This window comes from Oncorhynchus clarkii, chromosome 24 (assembly GCF_045791955.1).
Source record: "Oncorhynchus clarkii lewisi isolate Uvic-CL-2024 chromosome 24, UVic_Ocla_1.0, whole genome shotgun sequence".
NCBI lineage: Eukaryota > Metazoa > Chordata > Actinopteri > Salmoniformes > Salmonidae > Oncorhynchus > Oncorhynchus clarkii.
Genome location: NC_092170.1, coordinates 28,983,652 through 29,002,188, shown reverse-complemented (window position 1 = coordinate 29,002,188; position 18,537 = coordinate 28,983,652). Strand labels below are relative to the sequence as shown.

The following is an 18,537-nucleotide window of genomic DNA, read 5'->3' as shown; positions in this document are numbered from 1 at the left end:
TGGTAGTGCATTGGGAATGGTAGTGCATTGGGAATGGTAGTGCATTGGGAATGGTAGTGCATTGGGAATGGTAGTGCATTGGGAATGGTTTGAGCAGTCAGCGTCAGGAGGAAGGCTAGAGTAGAGGTGAAACAGATGGGGGTCACATGCAAGGGATTTCAGACTGATTCAGAGCTGTTTATCAGGGCGCCGTCACTGAAGCAGCGCTTCTCATTAGTATTCTCTGAAATATTCACCCACCACTGGGGGAAGGCACAACAGCCGCGAAGGTATCAGAGAAGCACACTGCACATCAGTCCAAAATAGTCCTCCCTGAAGCTAACCACTAGAGAAAGCTGCTCAAAAAGATTGAATGAGAAAAAGATTTTGGATTTAATCATCTGTCTGTCAGTCATGTGTTCTGGACATAATAGACTGGAGATGAGGCTGTGTGTTGAGCAGAAAGAATAAGTGACTGTTTCCTCACTAGGTTAGTCCCAGAGACACTCAGTCTGAATAATGCTGTAGTAGTGACAGTAGTGACAGAGCATGACTAGAGATGTTGTAAACCAGTGGTGGCCTACCCTCTTCCTGCAGACCTACTGGATACTGAGATTCTACCAATCAGCTACTCATCAAGACCTGGATTAGCTGTGTTAGAGCAAGGCAGGAGCTATAACACACAGTAGCTCTCCAGGAGAGTTGGCCACTGTCAATCTACAACCTCCAGTACACTAATCATGTCAGTACAGAGAGACTGGCTGGTGGATGGTGTTTTATACTGCAGACTGGCCTGGTTGACTGTATACAGTACTCTGCTACAGTGGAGAGAGAGTGGGAGGGCCTGTTGGTGTGTCTCTGTCTGGCCCTGCTCTGATCTATAAAAGTGTGTGTTTACCCATAGGAAGCTGTCTGGGTCTTTATGGGTAGGCGTGTCTCTGTCTGGCCCTGCTCTGATCTATAAAAGTGTGTGTTTACCCATAGGAAGCTGTCTGGGTCTTTATGGGTAGGCGTGTCTCTCTGGCCCTGCTCTGATCTATAAAAGTGTGTGTTTACCCATAGGAAGCTGTCTGGGTCTTTATGGGTAGGCGTGTCTCTCTGGCCCTGCTCTGATCTATAAAAGTGTGTGTTTACCCATAGGAAGCTGTCTGGGTCTTTATGGGTAGGCGTGTCTCTCTGGCCCTGCTCTGATCTATAAAAGTGTGTGTTTACCCATAGGAAGCTGTCTGGGTCTTTATGGGTAGGCGTGTCTCTCTGGCCCTGCTCTGATCTATAAAAGTGTGTGTTTACCCATAGGAAGCTGTCTGGGTCCTTATGGGTAGGCGTGTCTCTGTCTGGCCCTGCTCTGATCTATAAAAGTGTGTGTTTACCCATAGGAAGCTGTCTGGGTCTTTATGGGTAGGCGTGTCTCTCTGGCCCTGCTCTGATCTATAAAAGTGTGTGTTTACCCATAGGAAGCTGTCTGGGTCTTTATGGGTAGGCGTGTCTCTGTCTGGCCCTGCTCTGATCTATAAAAGTGTGTGTTTACCCATAGGAAGCTGTCTGGGTCTTTATGGGTAGGTGTGTGTCTGTCTGGCCCTGCTCTGATCTATAAAAGTGTGTGTTTCCCCATAGGAAGCTGTCTGGGTCTTTATGGGTAGGCGTGTCTCTGTCTGGCCCTGCTCTGATCTATAAAAGTGTGTGTTTACCCATAGGAAGCTGTCTGGGTCTTTATGGGTAGGCGTGTCTCTCTGGCCCTGCTCTGATCTATAAAAGTGTGTGTTTACCCATAGGAAGCTGTCTGGGTCTTTATGGGTAGGCGTGTCTCTGTCTGGCCCTGCTCTGATCTATAAAAGTGTGTGTTTACCCATAGGAAGCTGTCTGGGTCTTTATGGGTAGGCGTGTCTCTCTGGCCCTGCTCTGATCTATAAAAGTGTGTGTTTACCCATAGGAAGCTGTCTGGGTCTTTATGGGGTAGGTGTGTCTCTGTCTGGCCCTGCTCTGATCTATAAAAGTGTGTGTTTACCCATAGGAAGCTGTCTGGGTCTTTATGGGTAGGCGTGTCTCTCTGGCCCTGCTCTGATCTATAAAAGTGTGTGTTTACCCATAGGAAGCTGTCTGGGTCTTTATGGGTAGGTGTGTCTCTCTGGCCCTGCTCTGATCTATAAAAGTGTGTGTTTACCCATAGGAAGCTGTCTGGGTCTTTATGGGTAGGCGTGTCTCTGTCTGGCCCTGCTCTGATCTATAAAAGTGTGTGTTTACCCATAGGAAGCTGTCTGGGTCTTTATGGGTAGGTGTGTCTCTGTCTGGCCCTGCTCTGATCTATAAAAGTGTGTGTTTACCCATAGGAAGCTGTCTGGGTCTTTATGGGTAGGCGTGTCTCTCTGGCCCTGCTCTGATCTATAAAAGTGTGTGTTTACCCATAGGAAGCTGTCTGGGTCTTTATGGGTAGGTGTGTCTCTGTCTGGCCCTGCTCTGATCTATAAAAGTGTGTGTTTACCCATAGGAAGCTGTCTGGGTCTTTATGGGTAGGCGTGTCTCTGTCTGGCCCTGCTCTGATCTATAAAAGTGTGTGTTTACCCATAGGAAGCTGTCTGGGTCTTTATGGGTAGGCGTGTCTCTCTGGCCCTGCTCTGATCTATAAAAGTGTGTGTTTACCCATAGGAAGCTGTCTGGGTCTTTATGGGTAGGCGTGTCTCTGTCTGGCCCTGCTCTGATCTATAAAAGTGTGTGTTTACCCATAGGAAGCTGTCTGGGTCTTTATGGGTAGGCGTGTCTCTCTGGCCCTGCTCTGATCTATAAAAGTGTGTGTTTACCCATAGGAAGCTGTCTGGGTCTTTATGGGTAGGCGTGTCTCTGTCTGGCCCTGCTCTGATCTATAAAAGTGTGTGTTTACCCATAGGAAGCTGTCTGGGTCTTTATGGGTAGGTGTGTCTCTGTCTGGTCCTGCTCTGATCTATAAAAGTGTGTGTTTACCCATAGGAAGCTGTCTGGGTCTTTATGGGTAGGCGTGTCTCTGTCTGGCCCTGCTCTGATCTATAAAAGTGTGTGTTTACCCATAGGAAGCTGTCTGGGTCTTTATGGGTAGGTGTGTCTCTGTCTGGCCCTGCTCTGATCTATAAAAGTGTGTGTTTACCCATAGGAAACTGTCTGGGTCTTTATGGGTAGGCGTGTCTCTGTCTGGCCCTGCTCTGATCTATAAAAGTGTGTGTTTACCCATAGGAAGCTGTCTGGGTCTTTATGGGTAGGCGTGTCTCTCTGGCCCTGCTCTGATCTATAAAAGTGTGTGTTTACCCATAGGAAGCTGTCTGGGTCTTTATGGGTAGGCGTGTCTCTGTCTGGCCCTGCTCTGATCTATAAAAGTGTGTGTTTACCCATAGGAAGCTGTCTGGGTCTTTATGGGTAGGCGTGTCTCTCTGGCCCTGCTCTGATCTATAAAAGTGTGTGTTTACCCATAGGAAGCTGTCTGGGCCTTTATGGGGTAGGTGTGTCTCTGTCTGGCCCTGCTCTGATCTATAAAAGTGTGTGTTTACCCATAGGAAGCTGTCTGGGTCTTTATGGGTAGGTGTGTCTCTGTCTGGCCCTGCTCTGATCTATAAAAGTGTGTGTTTACCCATAGGAAGCTGTCTGGGTCTTTATGGGTAGGCGTGTCTCTGTCTGGCCCTGCTCTGATCTATAAAAGTGTGTGTTTACCCATAGGAAGCTGTCTGGGTCTTTATGGGTAGGCGTGTCTCTCTGGCCCTGCTCTGATCTATAAAAGTGTGTGTTTACCCATAGGAAGCTGTCTGGGTCTTTATGGGTAGGTGTGTCTCTGTCTGGCCCTGCTCTGATCTATAAAAGTGTGTGTTTACCCATAGGAAGCTGTCTGGGTCTTTATGGGTAGGCGTGTCTCTGTCTGGCCCTGCTCTGATCTATAAAAGTGTGTGTTTACCCATAGGAAGCTGTCTGGGTCTTTATGGGTAGGCGTGTCTCTCTGGCCCTGCTCTGATCTATAAAAGTGTGTGTTTACCCATAAGAAGCTGTCTGGGTCTTTATGGGTAGGCGTGTCTCTCTGGCCCTGCTCTGATCTATAAAAGTGTGTGTTTACCCATAGGAAGCTGTCTTGGTCTTTATGGGTAGGCGTGTCTCTCTGGCCCTGCTCTGATCTATAAAAGTGTGTGTTTACCCATAGGAAGCTGTCTGGGTCTTTATGGGTAGGCGTGTCTCTGTCTGGCCCTGCTCTGATCTATAAAAGTGTGTGTTTACCCATAGGAAGCTGTCTGGGTCTTTATGGGGTAGGTGTGTCTCTGTCTGGCCCTGCTCTGATCTATAAAAGTGTGTGTTTACCCATAGGAAGCTGTCTGGGTCTTTATGGGGTAGGTGTGTCTGTGTGTGGGTGTCTAAGTATAGCAGATATGAATGTCACCTACTGTGGGAGTCATTTAGGACCGTTGATTGACTGGATTGTGTAACACTATCACCCTCCCCCACTGTATATGTTACAGAAAGACCCAAAGCAGGACGAGGGCTCTTAGACGGTCAGACAAGAACTACATGTCCATGGCTGCAAGCCAGGTGTTTTTGTGTGTGAGTTCACTGAAGGGAGCCAGGAGTGTTGGAATTCTGGAAGCAGTCCTAGTGTGCCTCGGAGCTCAACGTCTGGCCTTGCGAAGGGAGGTGTGTGTTTATTGTGCCCCATACAGTCACCCTCTGAATGACAAACACACTGGGCTGTTTGTGTAGAACGTGTGACTTTAATGCATTAATCTAGAGCCCATTGGAACACAAGGCCTATTCTTTATCAACTGGTTTACTTTCAAGAGGATATTTTCCATACGTACATTTTCAATACATGCACACATTTGTTTACATCCCTGTTAGTGAGCATTTCTCCTTTGCCAAGATAATCCATCCACCTGACAAGTGTGGCATATCAAGAAGCTGATTAAATGGCATGATCATTACACAGGTGCACCTTGTGCCGGGAACAATAAAAGACCACTCTAAAATGTACAGTTTTGTCACACAACACAATGCCACAGATGTCTCAAGTTGAGGGAGCTCGCAATTGGCATGCTGACTGCAGGAATGTCCACCAGAGCTGTTGCCAGTGAATTTAATGTTAATTGCTCAATTTAAGCTGCCTCAAACATCGTTTGAGAGAATTTGGCAGTACGTCCAACTGGCCTCACAACCGCAGACCCACGTGTGTATGGCGTTGTGTGGGCAAGGAGTTTGTTGATATAGTGAACAGTGCCCCGTGGTGGTGAGGTTATGGTATGGGCAGGCATAAGCTATGGACAATGAACACAAATGCATTTTATCGATGACAATGTGAATGCGCAAATACTGTGACGAGATCCTGAGGCCCGTTGTGAGGCCTATTTAGTTCAATTGACTGATTCCCTCGTTCTGTAACTCAGTATAATCTTTTAAATTGTTGCATGTTGCATTTTATGTTCACTATACTGTGATAATGGGGCGGCAGGATAGCCTAGTGGTTAGAGTGTTGGACTAGTAACTGAAAGGTACAAATCTGTCGTTCTGCCCCTGAACCCACTGTTCCTAGGCTGTCATTGAAAATAAGAATGTGTTCTTAACTGACTTGCCTAGTTTAATAAAGGTCAAATAAAAACGTCAGAGAAGCTAATGGAAGCAGCTTATAAGGCAGGACTTTATCCACCCCATGTCACAGCTCTGTAGCCTCATCATGTTAGTCTTCTATAGACATTATGCAGGTCCTGTGAGTGTTCTCTGCAGTGATGTTACGAGAATGTATTCCTTCTGCTGGAGTTCTCTTGGGACTGGATTGGCTGAAACAGCATTTTAGCCGGGGGTGTATCAGACAATATACCACTGGTCTGACACAAAAATACTTATTTACTGTTCTATTTATCTTAGTTACCAGTTTATAATAGAAATAAGGCACCTGTGTGATGCGTGCCGTGCCTGAGAACAACCCTTACCACACCCCCCCTGGCCTTGTTGCTTAATTATGCTGTGGAAATGGGGAAACATCCCCCTGTAACTCACAGGAAAATGCAGACCATGTATTAGTATGCATTGGCTCGTGTTCCCAAAGGTATCTTTTCCATGTTTGTTTTAGACTCACCGTGGTAAAGGAGTCCTTCTCTTTCAATAAAATAAATTGTCCCTTAACACACAGTTAATGCATTTCTCTGATCCTCTATTTGTCACGAACACTTAGTTTCTTCTCTGCATGACTTTCACACTGATAGAAGCTTTATTGATTTCTTTAGTGTTTTTGTTCCCCAAAGCCTGTAAATAGACAACAATAGGAGAGTGGGGATGAGGCTGTACTGCTAGCTCTTTTCTTATGGCACTGTTCTTCCCATAAGATGGTACTACACAAAACGCAACAATACAGGCAAGCTGCCAGCAGCCGAACTCATTCACTGCTAAACAAGAGAATAAGCAGGCAATCACTTTGCAAAACCTCCGTTGGAAATTAACACCATTTCACGCTGGCTCTTTCTTTCTCTCGCTCTGTCACTCACTCCCGCTCTTTCATTTATGCTGAAATCCCTGCTTCAATATTTACACTTCTAATCATAGCAGGGAGTTGCTGTAGAAACTGTTTATTTGAATGGGGAGAGGAGACAGTAAGTGCTGGCTTGGGGAGGGAGATCTAGCCTGGGAATGGATGGCTCCTCTTCTTCGGTGCCATGGAACTCTGCCCCCTGATAGTGTGGAGAATAGATTCACAGACAGTGAGTACATTTATATGCACACTAATAATTAAATATTAAACTGGTTATGGCAGTAGTCATGTCCTAATAAATGAAAAGATTGCTCAGAAAACCAGGTTTTAAATCTGTGTATGCTTAGTTCAATTTTGACTCTACACCGATTTTTAAGCACTTTGTTCTGCATATTTTAATCGGTGTAAGGTCAAATCAAACAAAGCATCCTTTCAAATGATTAGGACATGTAAACCTCTTAATTGGGTTTCAGTAGAGAATGGTGCCGGTGGCTTTTTCTCTCACATTTCTCTCATTTTGTACATACTGTTGCTGCTACTGTCTCTTATGACCGAAAAGAGCTTCTGGACACCAGAACAGCGATTACTCACCTAAGAACTGGACAAAGATTGTTTTTCTTTGTATACTGCATGGTCGAGACAAGGCCCAAATCCTGTCTTCAGCGTGAAAAAAAAAAAGGGGGGAGAAGGGCGGGATCTACTCATCACAGATGAGTAGGTAAACCACCACTTCCCTCCTAATTGGCTAACGTGCACAGACTGGAATATGTTCCGGGATTCATTCAATGGCATTGGAGTATATCACCTCAGTCACCGGCTTCATCAATAAATGCATCGACGTCGTGACTGTACGCACATTTCCCAACCAGAACCAATGGATTACAGGCAACATCTGTATATAAGCAATCCCGCTATGCCCTCAGACGAACCATCAAACAGGCAGTGTCAATTCAGGCTAAAGTTTGAATTCTACTAAACCGGCTCTGACACTTGTCAGATGTGGCAGGGCTTGAAAATTATTAGACTACAAAGCGAAACCCTGCCATGGGCTGCCCAGTGACGCGAGCCTACCAGATGAGCTAAATGCCTTATTATGCTCCCTTCGAGTTAAGCAACACTGAAGCATGCATGAGACTAGCAAGACCTTTTTTAAACAGGTCAACATTCACAAAGCTGCGAGACATATGGATTACCAGGATGTGAACTGCGAGCATGCGCGGACCAACTGGAAAGTGTCATGACTGCCATTTTCAACCTCTCCGTGTCCGAGTCTAATACCTACACTATCGTTCAAAAGTTTGGAAATGTCCTTGTTTTCCATGAAAACATACATGAAATTAGTTGCAAAATGAATAGGAAATATTGTCAAGAGGTTGACAAGGTTATAAATAATGATTTTTAATTGAAATTCCCACAATACACAAATCAAACCCACAATTGCTGATGCTCCAGATACTCAACTAGTCTAAAGAAGGCCAGGCTTCTTGCTTATTTAATCAGAGCAACAGGTTTCAGCTGTGCTAACATAATTGCAAAAGGGTTTTCTAATGATCAATTAGCCTTTTTTTTAAATGATAAACTTGGATTAGCTATTTATTTCCTCATTACCTCATTTGCACTCACTGTATATAGACTTTTTGTTTTCTTTTGCTCTACTGTATTATTGACTATCTTTTTATTCCATGTGTAACTCTGTGTTGTATGTGTCGAATTGTTACGCTTTATCTTGGCCAGGTCGCAGTTGCAAATGAGAACTTGTTCTCAACTAGCCTACCTGGTTAAATAAAGGTGATATAAAATAAAAAGCTAACACAACTTGCCATTGGAACACAGGAGTGATGGTTGCTGTTAATGGGCCTCGGTGTGCCTATGTAGATATTCCATTAAAAGTCAGACGTTTTCAGCTACAATAGTCATATACAACATTAACAATGTCTACACTGTTTTTTTGATCAATTTGATGTTAATTTAATGGACAAAAAAAATACTTTTCTTTCAATAAAAATTTATTTTTTTAAGTGACCCTAAACTTTTGAACGGTTGTGAACATGTTTCAAACAGTCCACCGTGGTCCCTGTGCCTATGAAAGCGAAGGGAGCCTGCCTAAACCATTACCGCCCCGTAGCACTCACATCTGTAGCCATCAAGTGCTTTGAAAGGCTGGTCATGGTTCACATCAACACCATCATGCCAGAAACCATAGACTCACACCAATTTGCGTACCGCCCCAACAGATCCACAGATGCAATCTCAATCGATCTCCCCACTGCCCTTTCCCACCTGGACAAAAGGAACACCTATGTGAGAATGCTATTCATTGACTATAGCTCTACATTCAAGACCATAGTGCCCACAAAGCTCATCACTAAGCTAATGACCCTGGGACTAAACACCTCCCTCTGCGACTGGATCCTGAACTTCCTGATGGTCCGCCTCCAGGTGGTAAGGGTAGGCAACTACACATCTGCCACACTGATCGTCAACACTGGGGCACCTCAGGGGTGAGTGCTTAGTCCCCTCCTGTAGTCCCTGTTCACCCACGACTGTGGCCAAGCACGACTCCAACACAATAAGTTTGCTGATGACACAACAGTGGTAGGCCTTATCACCGAAAATGATGAGACAGCCTATAGGGAGGAGGTCAGAGACCTGTCAGTGTGGTGCCAGGACAACCATTTAAAAAAAAAACTTTGTTACTTTGACTTGCCTAGTTAAATAAATTCTTATTTACAATGACTGCCTACCTCGGCCAAACCCTAACCTGGACGATGCTGGGCCAATTGTGTGCCGCCCTATTGGACTCACAATCACGGCTGGTTGTAATACATCATGGAATCAAACCAGGGTCTGCAGTGATGCCTCTAGCACTGAGATGCAGTGTCTTAGACTGCTGAGCCACAATGTGAGCAAGTCCAAGGAGTTGATCGTGAACTATAGGAAAAGGAGGGCCGAACAGGCCCCCATTAACATCAATGGGACTGAAGTGGAGTGGGTGGAGTGTTTTCAAGTTCCTTGGTGTCCACATCCCCAACAAACTATCATAGTCCAAACACACCAAGACAGTTGTGAAGAGGGCACAACACCTTTTTCCCCTCGAGACTGGAAAGATTTGGCATGGGTTCCCAGATCCTCAAAGTTCTACTGCTGCATCACTGTCTGGTTTGGCAACTGCTCGGGTTCTGACCGTAAGGCACGACAGAGGGTAGTGCGTACGCCCCGGTACATCACTGGGGCCAAGCTTCCTGACATCCAGGACCTACTAGGCGGTTTCAGAGGAAGGCCCAAAAAATTGTCAAAGACTCCAGTCACCAAAGTCAGACTTCTCTCTGCTACTGCACGGTGAGTGGTACCGGAGCGCCAAGTCTAGGACCAAAAGGCTCCTTAACAGCTTCTACCCACAAGCCGTAAAACAACTAAGCAAATGGCCACCCGGACTATCTACATTGACTCGGTACCAGTACACCCTATATCTAGCCTTGTTATGTACATTTGTTACTTTTTGTTTGATTTTTAGATTTGTTTTATTTAGTAAATATTTGATTAACTCTTTGTTGAACTGTGTTGTTGAGGTCTTGTAAGTATTTCAAGGTAAGGTCTACACCTGTTGTATTTGGCGCATGTGACAAATTTGATTTGATTGCAGTGGTGTATTTGATCTGCTCATGTGCCAGCACTGGGTAGCGCAAGCCTCCCTCTTATGCACGAGTGAAGGGAGCTCGGGAACAACTGAAAGTAGGAATCTTAGAACTTATATTCACTTACAAACTTTGTCACAACTCGGAATCAAATAGGCTTCTTAAAAATAACATTGTCAATGTGGTAGAAATAATATTTTTAATTGGTGATTTTCTGCATTTATTTAAGTCCCATCAGGATTATTAGGGAAATCGTTATTCTTGCAAATCATGTAAATGTTTTCAACTATATTAATCTGACTGTCCACAATCGTATTGTGTGTAAGTGTACTCAATGTCTTGCACAGAGGTATAAACCCTTTCTATTACAGTGCTTTAGAGCATCTCAATGTCTCTGAATAGATACTCAGACAGTAATGCTCATGGTTAGGTACAGACTTTTCAAAAGTGTGTGTGTGTGTGTGCCCGTAGGGTCTGTGAGTAATCAGGGCTATAACAGGCTTTATTATGCTGAGGACCAGAGTATAGAGGCACTGCAGGGAAGTGGTTGAATGGACTGGAGCTTTTGGTTCTGTCTGGAGATCAGGGGCTAGATCCTTTGGTTCTGTCTGGAGATCAGGGGCTAGATCCTTTGGTTCTGTCTGGAGATCAGGGGCTAGATCCTTTGGTTCTGTCTGGAGATCAGGGGCTAGATCCTTTGGTTCTGTCTGGTAATAACACTCCAGCCCAAAAGAAAGAAAGAGGAGCAACATTTATACCGTCTGTTAGTTCAGTGAGAAATTGGATTCGGCTCAAGTCAATGATTTCCAATTTGAGAGAGGCTGAGGCTTGTCCTTTCTCTCTCTCTCTCTCCCTCCTTTCTCTTCCTCACTGCTTTCCATTCATTCCTTCTCACTCTACCTGTGATGTTGTCTTGGGGATTGGTCAATGAATTAGACTTGGAGATGCTCCACTTCTGTGTAGTCACTGTTGTACGTACTTTCCCATGCGTACTTATTGGGAAAATCAGTCACGCAGACGTTCCTTGTCAGGATGAGGTGCAAATGTTATGCATTGATGTCACACACACACACACACAGTCTTGCCATAAGTTGGTATTTTATACATGTACATCACACACACACTCACTCCCAATCACGAGGTGGTCATTGGAACTGGTGCACAGTTTGAGATGTTATCCTTCTCCACACACTCCACTGACAGTTCTCCATATTGATTAGATGAGCTCTGAGTCTGGAGTTAACAAGTCTGTTCCTCACTGAATATCCTGACATCAGTTCTATTGGCAGCGCTCCTGCCTGAGAGGAAACGAGAGCTGGAGGCAGAGATTGATCTGAGACACAGATGGAGAGGAAACTGGGACAACAGGATCAAGATACCTTCTTAATGTGCGTCTCCTGAAATTACACAAGTGGGTTGTGTTTTGAACACGCATACACTTTTTGGGTCACCTGCATCCAGTAGCTCTGAAATATCCTGGAGGATGGTGTCATCCTGTTACACCTCAATGCACCAGTCAGTCTGCTTTCTTCTCACACAGAGGGGGAGAGCTCTGTTGCTGTCCCAAATGCCCCAGCTCCCTCTATCTCAGACACTTTGTACTGGGACTGCTCGGTGTATTAGTCATAGGAATTTGTGTGTACACGGCTGTGTCTACACATGTCTTTCTACATGTATGTGTAGGCCTATATGTAGGTCATCTGTTATATACAAGCCTAGAGCATGCTCCTGATCCTCCCAGAGCTATGGCCCTGGACTGCTGGGGGTAGGACCTGAGCCCACGCCTGAATCGTCTCGAGAGTCCACGGGGGGGGGGGGGGGGGGGACGGGACATGTAGGGGACAGGAAGAGAGGGATGGAGAATTACTTTAGTCCATTTAACTGAACCACTTGACTTGGGTTTTCATGAGCCCACATGGCATGCAGTTCAGCACGCCAAGGCAGATGTGCTGGGTCAACATGTAGCTGTTATGGACGCCGTTGGGCTCTGTGTTTTCCTTCTCCCCCTTCCTGTCCCCTTTGTTCTTTTTTTCTGAGGACTATTTCAAACTAAGCATGATTCTCAAGAGATGAGCATCATACACGTTTCTCCATGCAGGCACACTCACTGGAGCAGTGTGGTGTCTGATAGCTGAGCCAGACAGTTGATGCACCGAAGACAATAGCAGGTTCATGCTCAGATTCCCGCTGTTTGACGGCGCCAGCTGGTTTCCAGGAAGCAGCAGCATCATAATTATCATCCCTCCTATGCAATTCCCTTGGCTCTGCTGAAGAACATGCTTTGTTACTGTTCCTTGAAGTGGTTTACTCAATCCAACACCTCGCAAGTTTATTTTTCATCTTTGTTCATTTAAGAACATTTTAATTATGATGATGAAATAGATCATGTCAAGTAGTGTGCCAGCCAGCCTGCTTTGGTACCACATCCTTCCTATGGATACATCTTTGTGTATAATACAGGAGAGGCCAATGTTAGTGTGTCTATATATCTTACTGTATTGTCTAGTGGTCACCATTCCATTTAGAGGATTCCCTAGGGTCCCCCTTGACACCGTCCACCCTGTCTATTCAAAGCCATGTGGCCAGTGACTCAACAGTGAGTGTGTAGTGAGGGAGACTGTTTGGCGAGCCCCTGGGTATCACCTTCACACAGACTGCTCAGGAGAGTGTCTGCTCTGTGAGTCCAGTACAAACACATGGTCATGGCAGGTGGAACGGTCAAGCTTACATCTGAAGTGCACTCTCATTATCAAAGTTTGTGTGTGTGTGGGAAGATCTCTCTGACAAACACATGCACTTAAAAGCTCTTCTGAGGATGATATCATATTGCTCAGTCTACACTTTTATTAAATGCACTCTGAAATAGCATATATTACATCTGTAAATGTATGTAAACATTTTTTTACCCCGTTTTAAAGTCCTCTCCTCTCCTGTCTGTCACAGCGGAGCCCCTCCCCCTGATGGACCTGTGCAGGCGAGTGGCCAGGCTGGCTCTGGGGCGGGACCGAGTCAACCAGATAGACACCCTCCCTCTGCCAGAGACCATCAAGAACTACCTCCAGTACCAGTGAACTTACACACACCAGGACAACGAACGACTGCTTGACGACGGCTACATTTCACAACAGTCAACCCCAAACAATTGAACCCTGAAACACTGGACATCTACTGAGGATGATGATGATGGTCGGGAGGAAGCCTATAAAGGAGTTACGAGTTTCCTTTTAGGATGTGTCCATTTTGAACTCCATTGTTTCAGTTTGCTCACTGTTGTCCCTCAGATGGACAGATGAGTGATTGATGGACAGACTGAGGTAGATGGGCGGGCGTGAGACTGGACTCTAGCAGAATTGTTGGGCTATGATGCTGGCTTCTCATTGGGTCTATGGGTTTATAGCGTGTAAGCTTCTAGAATTATATTCCTGGAGGAACAGGGTGTTTTGGGGATGATGCACACATAGTTACTGTACATCTATACAGACTCTCTGGAAGCCTCTCTGAACATGTAGATATTTCGACTCTATAGCAGGCTCTACTGAGGCTCACCAGCCCCTAGCCACAGGGACGCGAACATCGTTCAACGCATGCATATGCAAACACTAGCTCATGCTCAGAGGGGCTGTTTTCACTGTGTGAGGTTTTATGCATGTGTGGGTTGGTGCGTGTCGGTCTTGCTCCGCAACAGGCACCCTAAGACATCAGTCTGAACCACTGAGTTTGGCAACACTGCAGCCTTGATATCTCTAGTCCCCTGCTGCACTGCACCTTCCTCACCTCAACTGGCAGTCTCCCTTTTATTTATCAGTGGGTTTCATTGGATCCATGCCTCTGTCTGGGTGAGTGACTGGGGGTGCATCCACAGTGGCACCCTATTCCCTACATAGTGCACTACACTTGATCAGATGGCGTGCACTATGTAGGGAATATGGTGCCATTGTGGACATACCTGGAATGTTGTCAATCAGTGTGATGTGTTAAAGCTGAGGTTGGTCTGAGGGCCAATCTGTTACTGTTTATGTGCCTGCTCAGAGAAAGTACATCTATCACAGGAGACAAAGACCTGCTGCTTTTTTCCCTCTTTCCGTTCTTATCCTGATGGTGACTATTCCTTTAAGTATATGTTCTGTTTTTATGACTGGGGATTTAGTTTGTTTCTGATTTTTGTTTTCTATGGTTTTGAGATCTATTTGCTGGACAGGAAGTGACCTGGGTGAGACAGGAAGTCTCGCTGAGAGAGACTGATCGAGGAATGTGCTGCCATGAGAATCTTTTAAATGTGAATAAAACACAAACAAACTGAACCAAACACGCTGGTGTTTTCTGTCCAGTTGGACCTACTATGCCAGTGTCATCCAAATGAAGGGAAGTCTCAATGCTGCCCAGCACATTCACAACATTATGCCTTTGAACTAAAAATATAGTAATTAATTTATTTAACTGTGATTTAAAGTATGTTGCTGTAGTTGGATGCCTGTATTTGATATTTAGTCTGTGACGTTTTCTGAAGCAGGCAGGCTTTGAACAGAGAACAAAGCCTGTTATGTGATCACAGTTCAGACAAAGCAGCTTTCCCTGACCATTCATGTTTTACAGCATAAATGTCTGTCAATCATATCAAGATCACACCAGGACAGCAAAGTGGTACTGATTAGATGATTTAACGTAAGTGGTGAGAGAGTTCGGTTGTAGGGAAGGAAACATTTCCCTAAATGGTTACAATCATCCTACTCAATAGGTAGGGATGATTTTGCAGGGCCATAGTTACCTTCCCATTACCAGAAGTGTACATAAGCTTGTGTTATAGCAATTGGCTCATTCACCCCCCCCCCCCTTTCCCCTGTAACTATTCACCAGGTCATTGCTGTAAATGAGAATGTGTTCTTGTCGACTTACATTTTTTTGTAACCCTTATTTTACCAGGTATCTCAGGCGAAGGCTTTAGTGCTGAAATGCAGGTTAAGAAGCAAGGATTTGAAGGATGAGGAAGCGCTTCAGGGCAGGATTCTGGACACAGCATCACACTTAGAGGCTAAGACAAGGCATTGGAAATCAAATATCAGTTAAATGAGATCATCCCTGCCCTTGGAATTTAGTAATTAATTTACTCCCTTGCGGAAAGGTAGGATCAAATCAGGATAAAAGCTGGTGCTCAGAAGTTTGATCTGTCTAAAAGGGGCTTATCCTTGATACACCCCCTGTGTCTTGACAGTTTGTTGTGACAGCTTGATTTGAGCTGCGCTACTATGCTGACTTATAATTAAGCTCTATATCCTGTTGTATAATCTTACAACAGTGGCTATTGGCTCCCTTCTCTTCCCTCTCCCCCTACTCAACTAATTTCTCCCCACTTCTCACCCTCTCCAACCAGCTTCCATCATCATCCATATTATTACTGTCTGCACTCTCCTGTCCTTTACCTCTTATGCCTGTACTTTCCATCATCACGAAAGGTGTAATCTCTCCCCTCACCTGTCTATTCTACTGCCTTCACTCTCCATGATGCCCATCAACATTCCTCCTTTCACTCTTCTCTGCTCCCTCATCTTTACCTCATTCCTTTCCCTCCCTCTCATCCTGTATTGAGTGACATGGAGGGCGGCGGTGGGAGGAGAACTGTAGCAGTTGAAGTGCTGTTGTCTCCCACAGAGGCTGCATGGAGGGAAGAAATGTATCATTCCTAAAAGAAAATCACCTCTTTAGGTTTGCTCTTATCTCCTTCAGAGCGTTATGTAAAATGTATTGTTTGGTTCTGTGGTCTGTTTCTCTCGCTCAGATTAAATGAATGAGTGCTTAACTTAAAGCTTCTTTTCTCTTTAACCTATTTGAATGAGCTTTAAAGGGTACATAGTCAGTCTTCTAGACGAGGCGCACACACTAAACAGAAAATAACCCTTTACTCACTTTAGGTAACTCAATCAAAAACGTTTTAAGAACCATGAGTCATTGCAACCAGTGAAGAGGGCTGTGAATGTGGTCAGTGCAGGCATGGAACGGAACTGGCAGAACCACTAGCGTCCAAATAAAGGTCAGCATCCCTCAGCTCATGGCCGTCATCTTCTGTGTTGTGGTCACATTCTAACAGACACACACTGACCTGTGAGTGGACCTGGGGGCTATTGTCAACTCAAGGAAACAACCGCAGCGACGTGGGAAAATCATGTAAATATTGTGCCTTCCTGTATTATGCTAAAATGTTTTCCATTCTGGGCTATTTACTTAGTTTGTATTCATATCTTTTATTTCTCATTGTTGCATTATCGAAGGAACATGCAAGTAAGCATTTAGTTGGATGGTGTATCCCGTACACAAGACTAATGCAACTTGGTAGAGCTGCTGGTACCTGTAGTCAATACTGCCATCTGCTGGTTATAAAAAAGTTTACCGGCAGAGGAAACACAGTTCACTGAATGAAGTGAAGTTTACCGGCAAGGAAACACAGTTCACTGAATGAAGTGAAGTTTACCGGCAGAGGAAACACAGTTCACTGAATGAAGTGAAGTTTATCCGGCAGAGGAAACACAGTTCACTGAATGAAGTGAAGTTTACCGGCAAGGAAACACAGTTCACTGAATGAAGTGAAGTTTACCGGCAGAGGAAACACAGTTCACTGAATGAAGTGAAGTTTACCGGCAGAGGAAACACAGTTCACTGAATGAAGTGAAGTTTACCGGCAGAGGAAACACAGTTCACTGAATGAAGTGAAGTTTACCGGCAGAGGAAACACAGTTCACTGAATGAAGTGAAGTTTACCGGCAAGGAAACACAGTTCACTGAATGAAGTGAAGTTTACCGGCAGAGGAAACACAGTTCACTGAAGTGGGACAGACATTTGATAAAGGAATCGTATGGTCACAATTAAACCACACAAATGCCAAAACGCTCCAATCACTTTTTTAATAGATTTGTTTTACAAACTAGGGGTGAAGAGAATGCATAGTCAGCCACACTTCTAGGAGGCTCGTCAGAAACATGAGGAAATAAATGGAAAAGGAACACACTGTTAGTAATTAATAGACTGGGTACATACTTCTAAAGGACACACCCACCCCTACAGGGTCTCTCTCACACCTACAAAACAGAAGGACATGATCATCATATGGAACAGAAATAATTCAGAAAATCAAGGACAAAGTGAGAACAGACCCATGTGAAGGAACTGTGTACCAAATGTCTCTAGATATAAACACACAGCGATACACCCAGAGTAGAAGTATGTACGTGTAGAGCAGGGATCAACAAAAATATATTATACAGAGAACGCCGAAAGTATTGGGACAGTGACATGTTTTGGCTCTGAAATGATGCAGTTACTGAGGTTAAAGTGCAAACAGTCAGCTTTAATTTGAGAGTATTTTCATGCATATCGGATGAACAGTTTAGAATTTAACACCACTTTTTGTACATGGTCCCATAAAAATGGGGAACAAAGTATTGGGACAAATTCATATGTGTATCCTAAATGAGTCGTGAAAAATGACAGAGTTGCACAAATATCATACCCACAAGAAACGCTAACCTCTCACCATTACAATAAGGGGAGGTTAGCATTTTTTTTTTTGTGGGGGGGGGTGATATTTGTGCGTATAACTTTCTCGCTCATTATTCACGATTTATTCAGGATTATCCTGAAGTGTTTAGAAATATATTCTATTATTTGTGACTCAAATGGCAATACATTAATTTGTGCCCAATAGAAATGAATGATATATAATCTGAAACAACCAAAAACAAACTGCATGCATCCAACCAATTATAGTCACAAGCTTGATGTCATTGCATGCTATGAATAGATTACCAAATACTAAAATGTTTACTACTTTAATACACAAGTGAATTGGTCCCCTAAAATGGAGGGACAATGTACAAAGTGCTGTAATTTCTAAACTGTTCACCCGATTATGGATGAAAATATCCTCAAATTAAAGCCGACAGTCTGCACTTTAACCTCACAACCATTGTATCATTTCAAAGTACAGCGCCAAAACAACTAATTGTCACTGTCCCAATACTTTGAGCTCCCTGAATATATTATTGTGGAAACTCACAATAAAATAGAATTGCAGGAATTTACAGCGCCTTCAGAAAGTATTCCCTCCCCTCGACTTGTTTCACAGCCCCATTTCAATTGAGATGTGTCACTGGCCTAAACACAATACCCCATAATGTGAAAGCGGAATTATGTTTTTAGAAATGCTTACAAATGAATACAAAATTAAAAAGCTGAAATGTCTTAAGTCAATACTATTCAACCCCTTTGTTATGGCAAGTCTAGGAGTGAACATTTGTGACCGACTGGCTCAAATCGGTCTTATGTAGCAAAATTTGAAATCGTGTTTTTTTTTTTTTACATTGGATAAAAGTAGAGACTCAGAGCTACAAAATGATATCATTACAGTTGAGGAACAATGGGGAAGTCATTTTGCTTTGGAAGTTGATAAACTTGTTAACTCACTTTTGAGAAAA

The 18,537-nt window shown here is 44.2% G+C and overlaps 1 protein-coding gene across 3 annotated transcripts in view; it reads left to right on the top strand.

Annotated features, from left to right (window-relative positions):
• The window catches only part of LOC139383063 (SPRY domain-containing SOCS box protein 4-like), a 45,171-nt gene extending 29,297 nt beyond the window's left edge, over positions 1-15,874 (top strand). For 2 of the 3 annotated variants that reach the window (XM_071127368.1, XM_071127367.1), the window contains exon 3: positions 13,018-15,701. In XM_071127368.1, the coding sequence (XP_070983469.1) occupies positions 13,018-13,145 (128 nt within the window). In that variant the 3' untranslated portion in view covers positions 13,146-15,701. Of the gene's footprint in view, positions 1-13,017 lie in introns of all 3 variants that reach the window. The other variant, XM_071127366.1, reaches the window with a different exon arrangement.
• Positions 15,875-18,537: the final 2,663 nt, after the last annotated feature.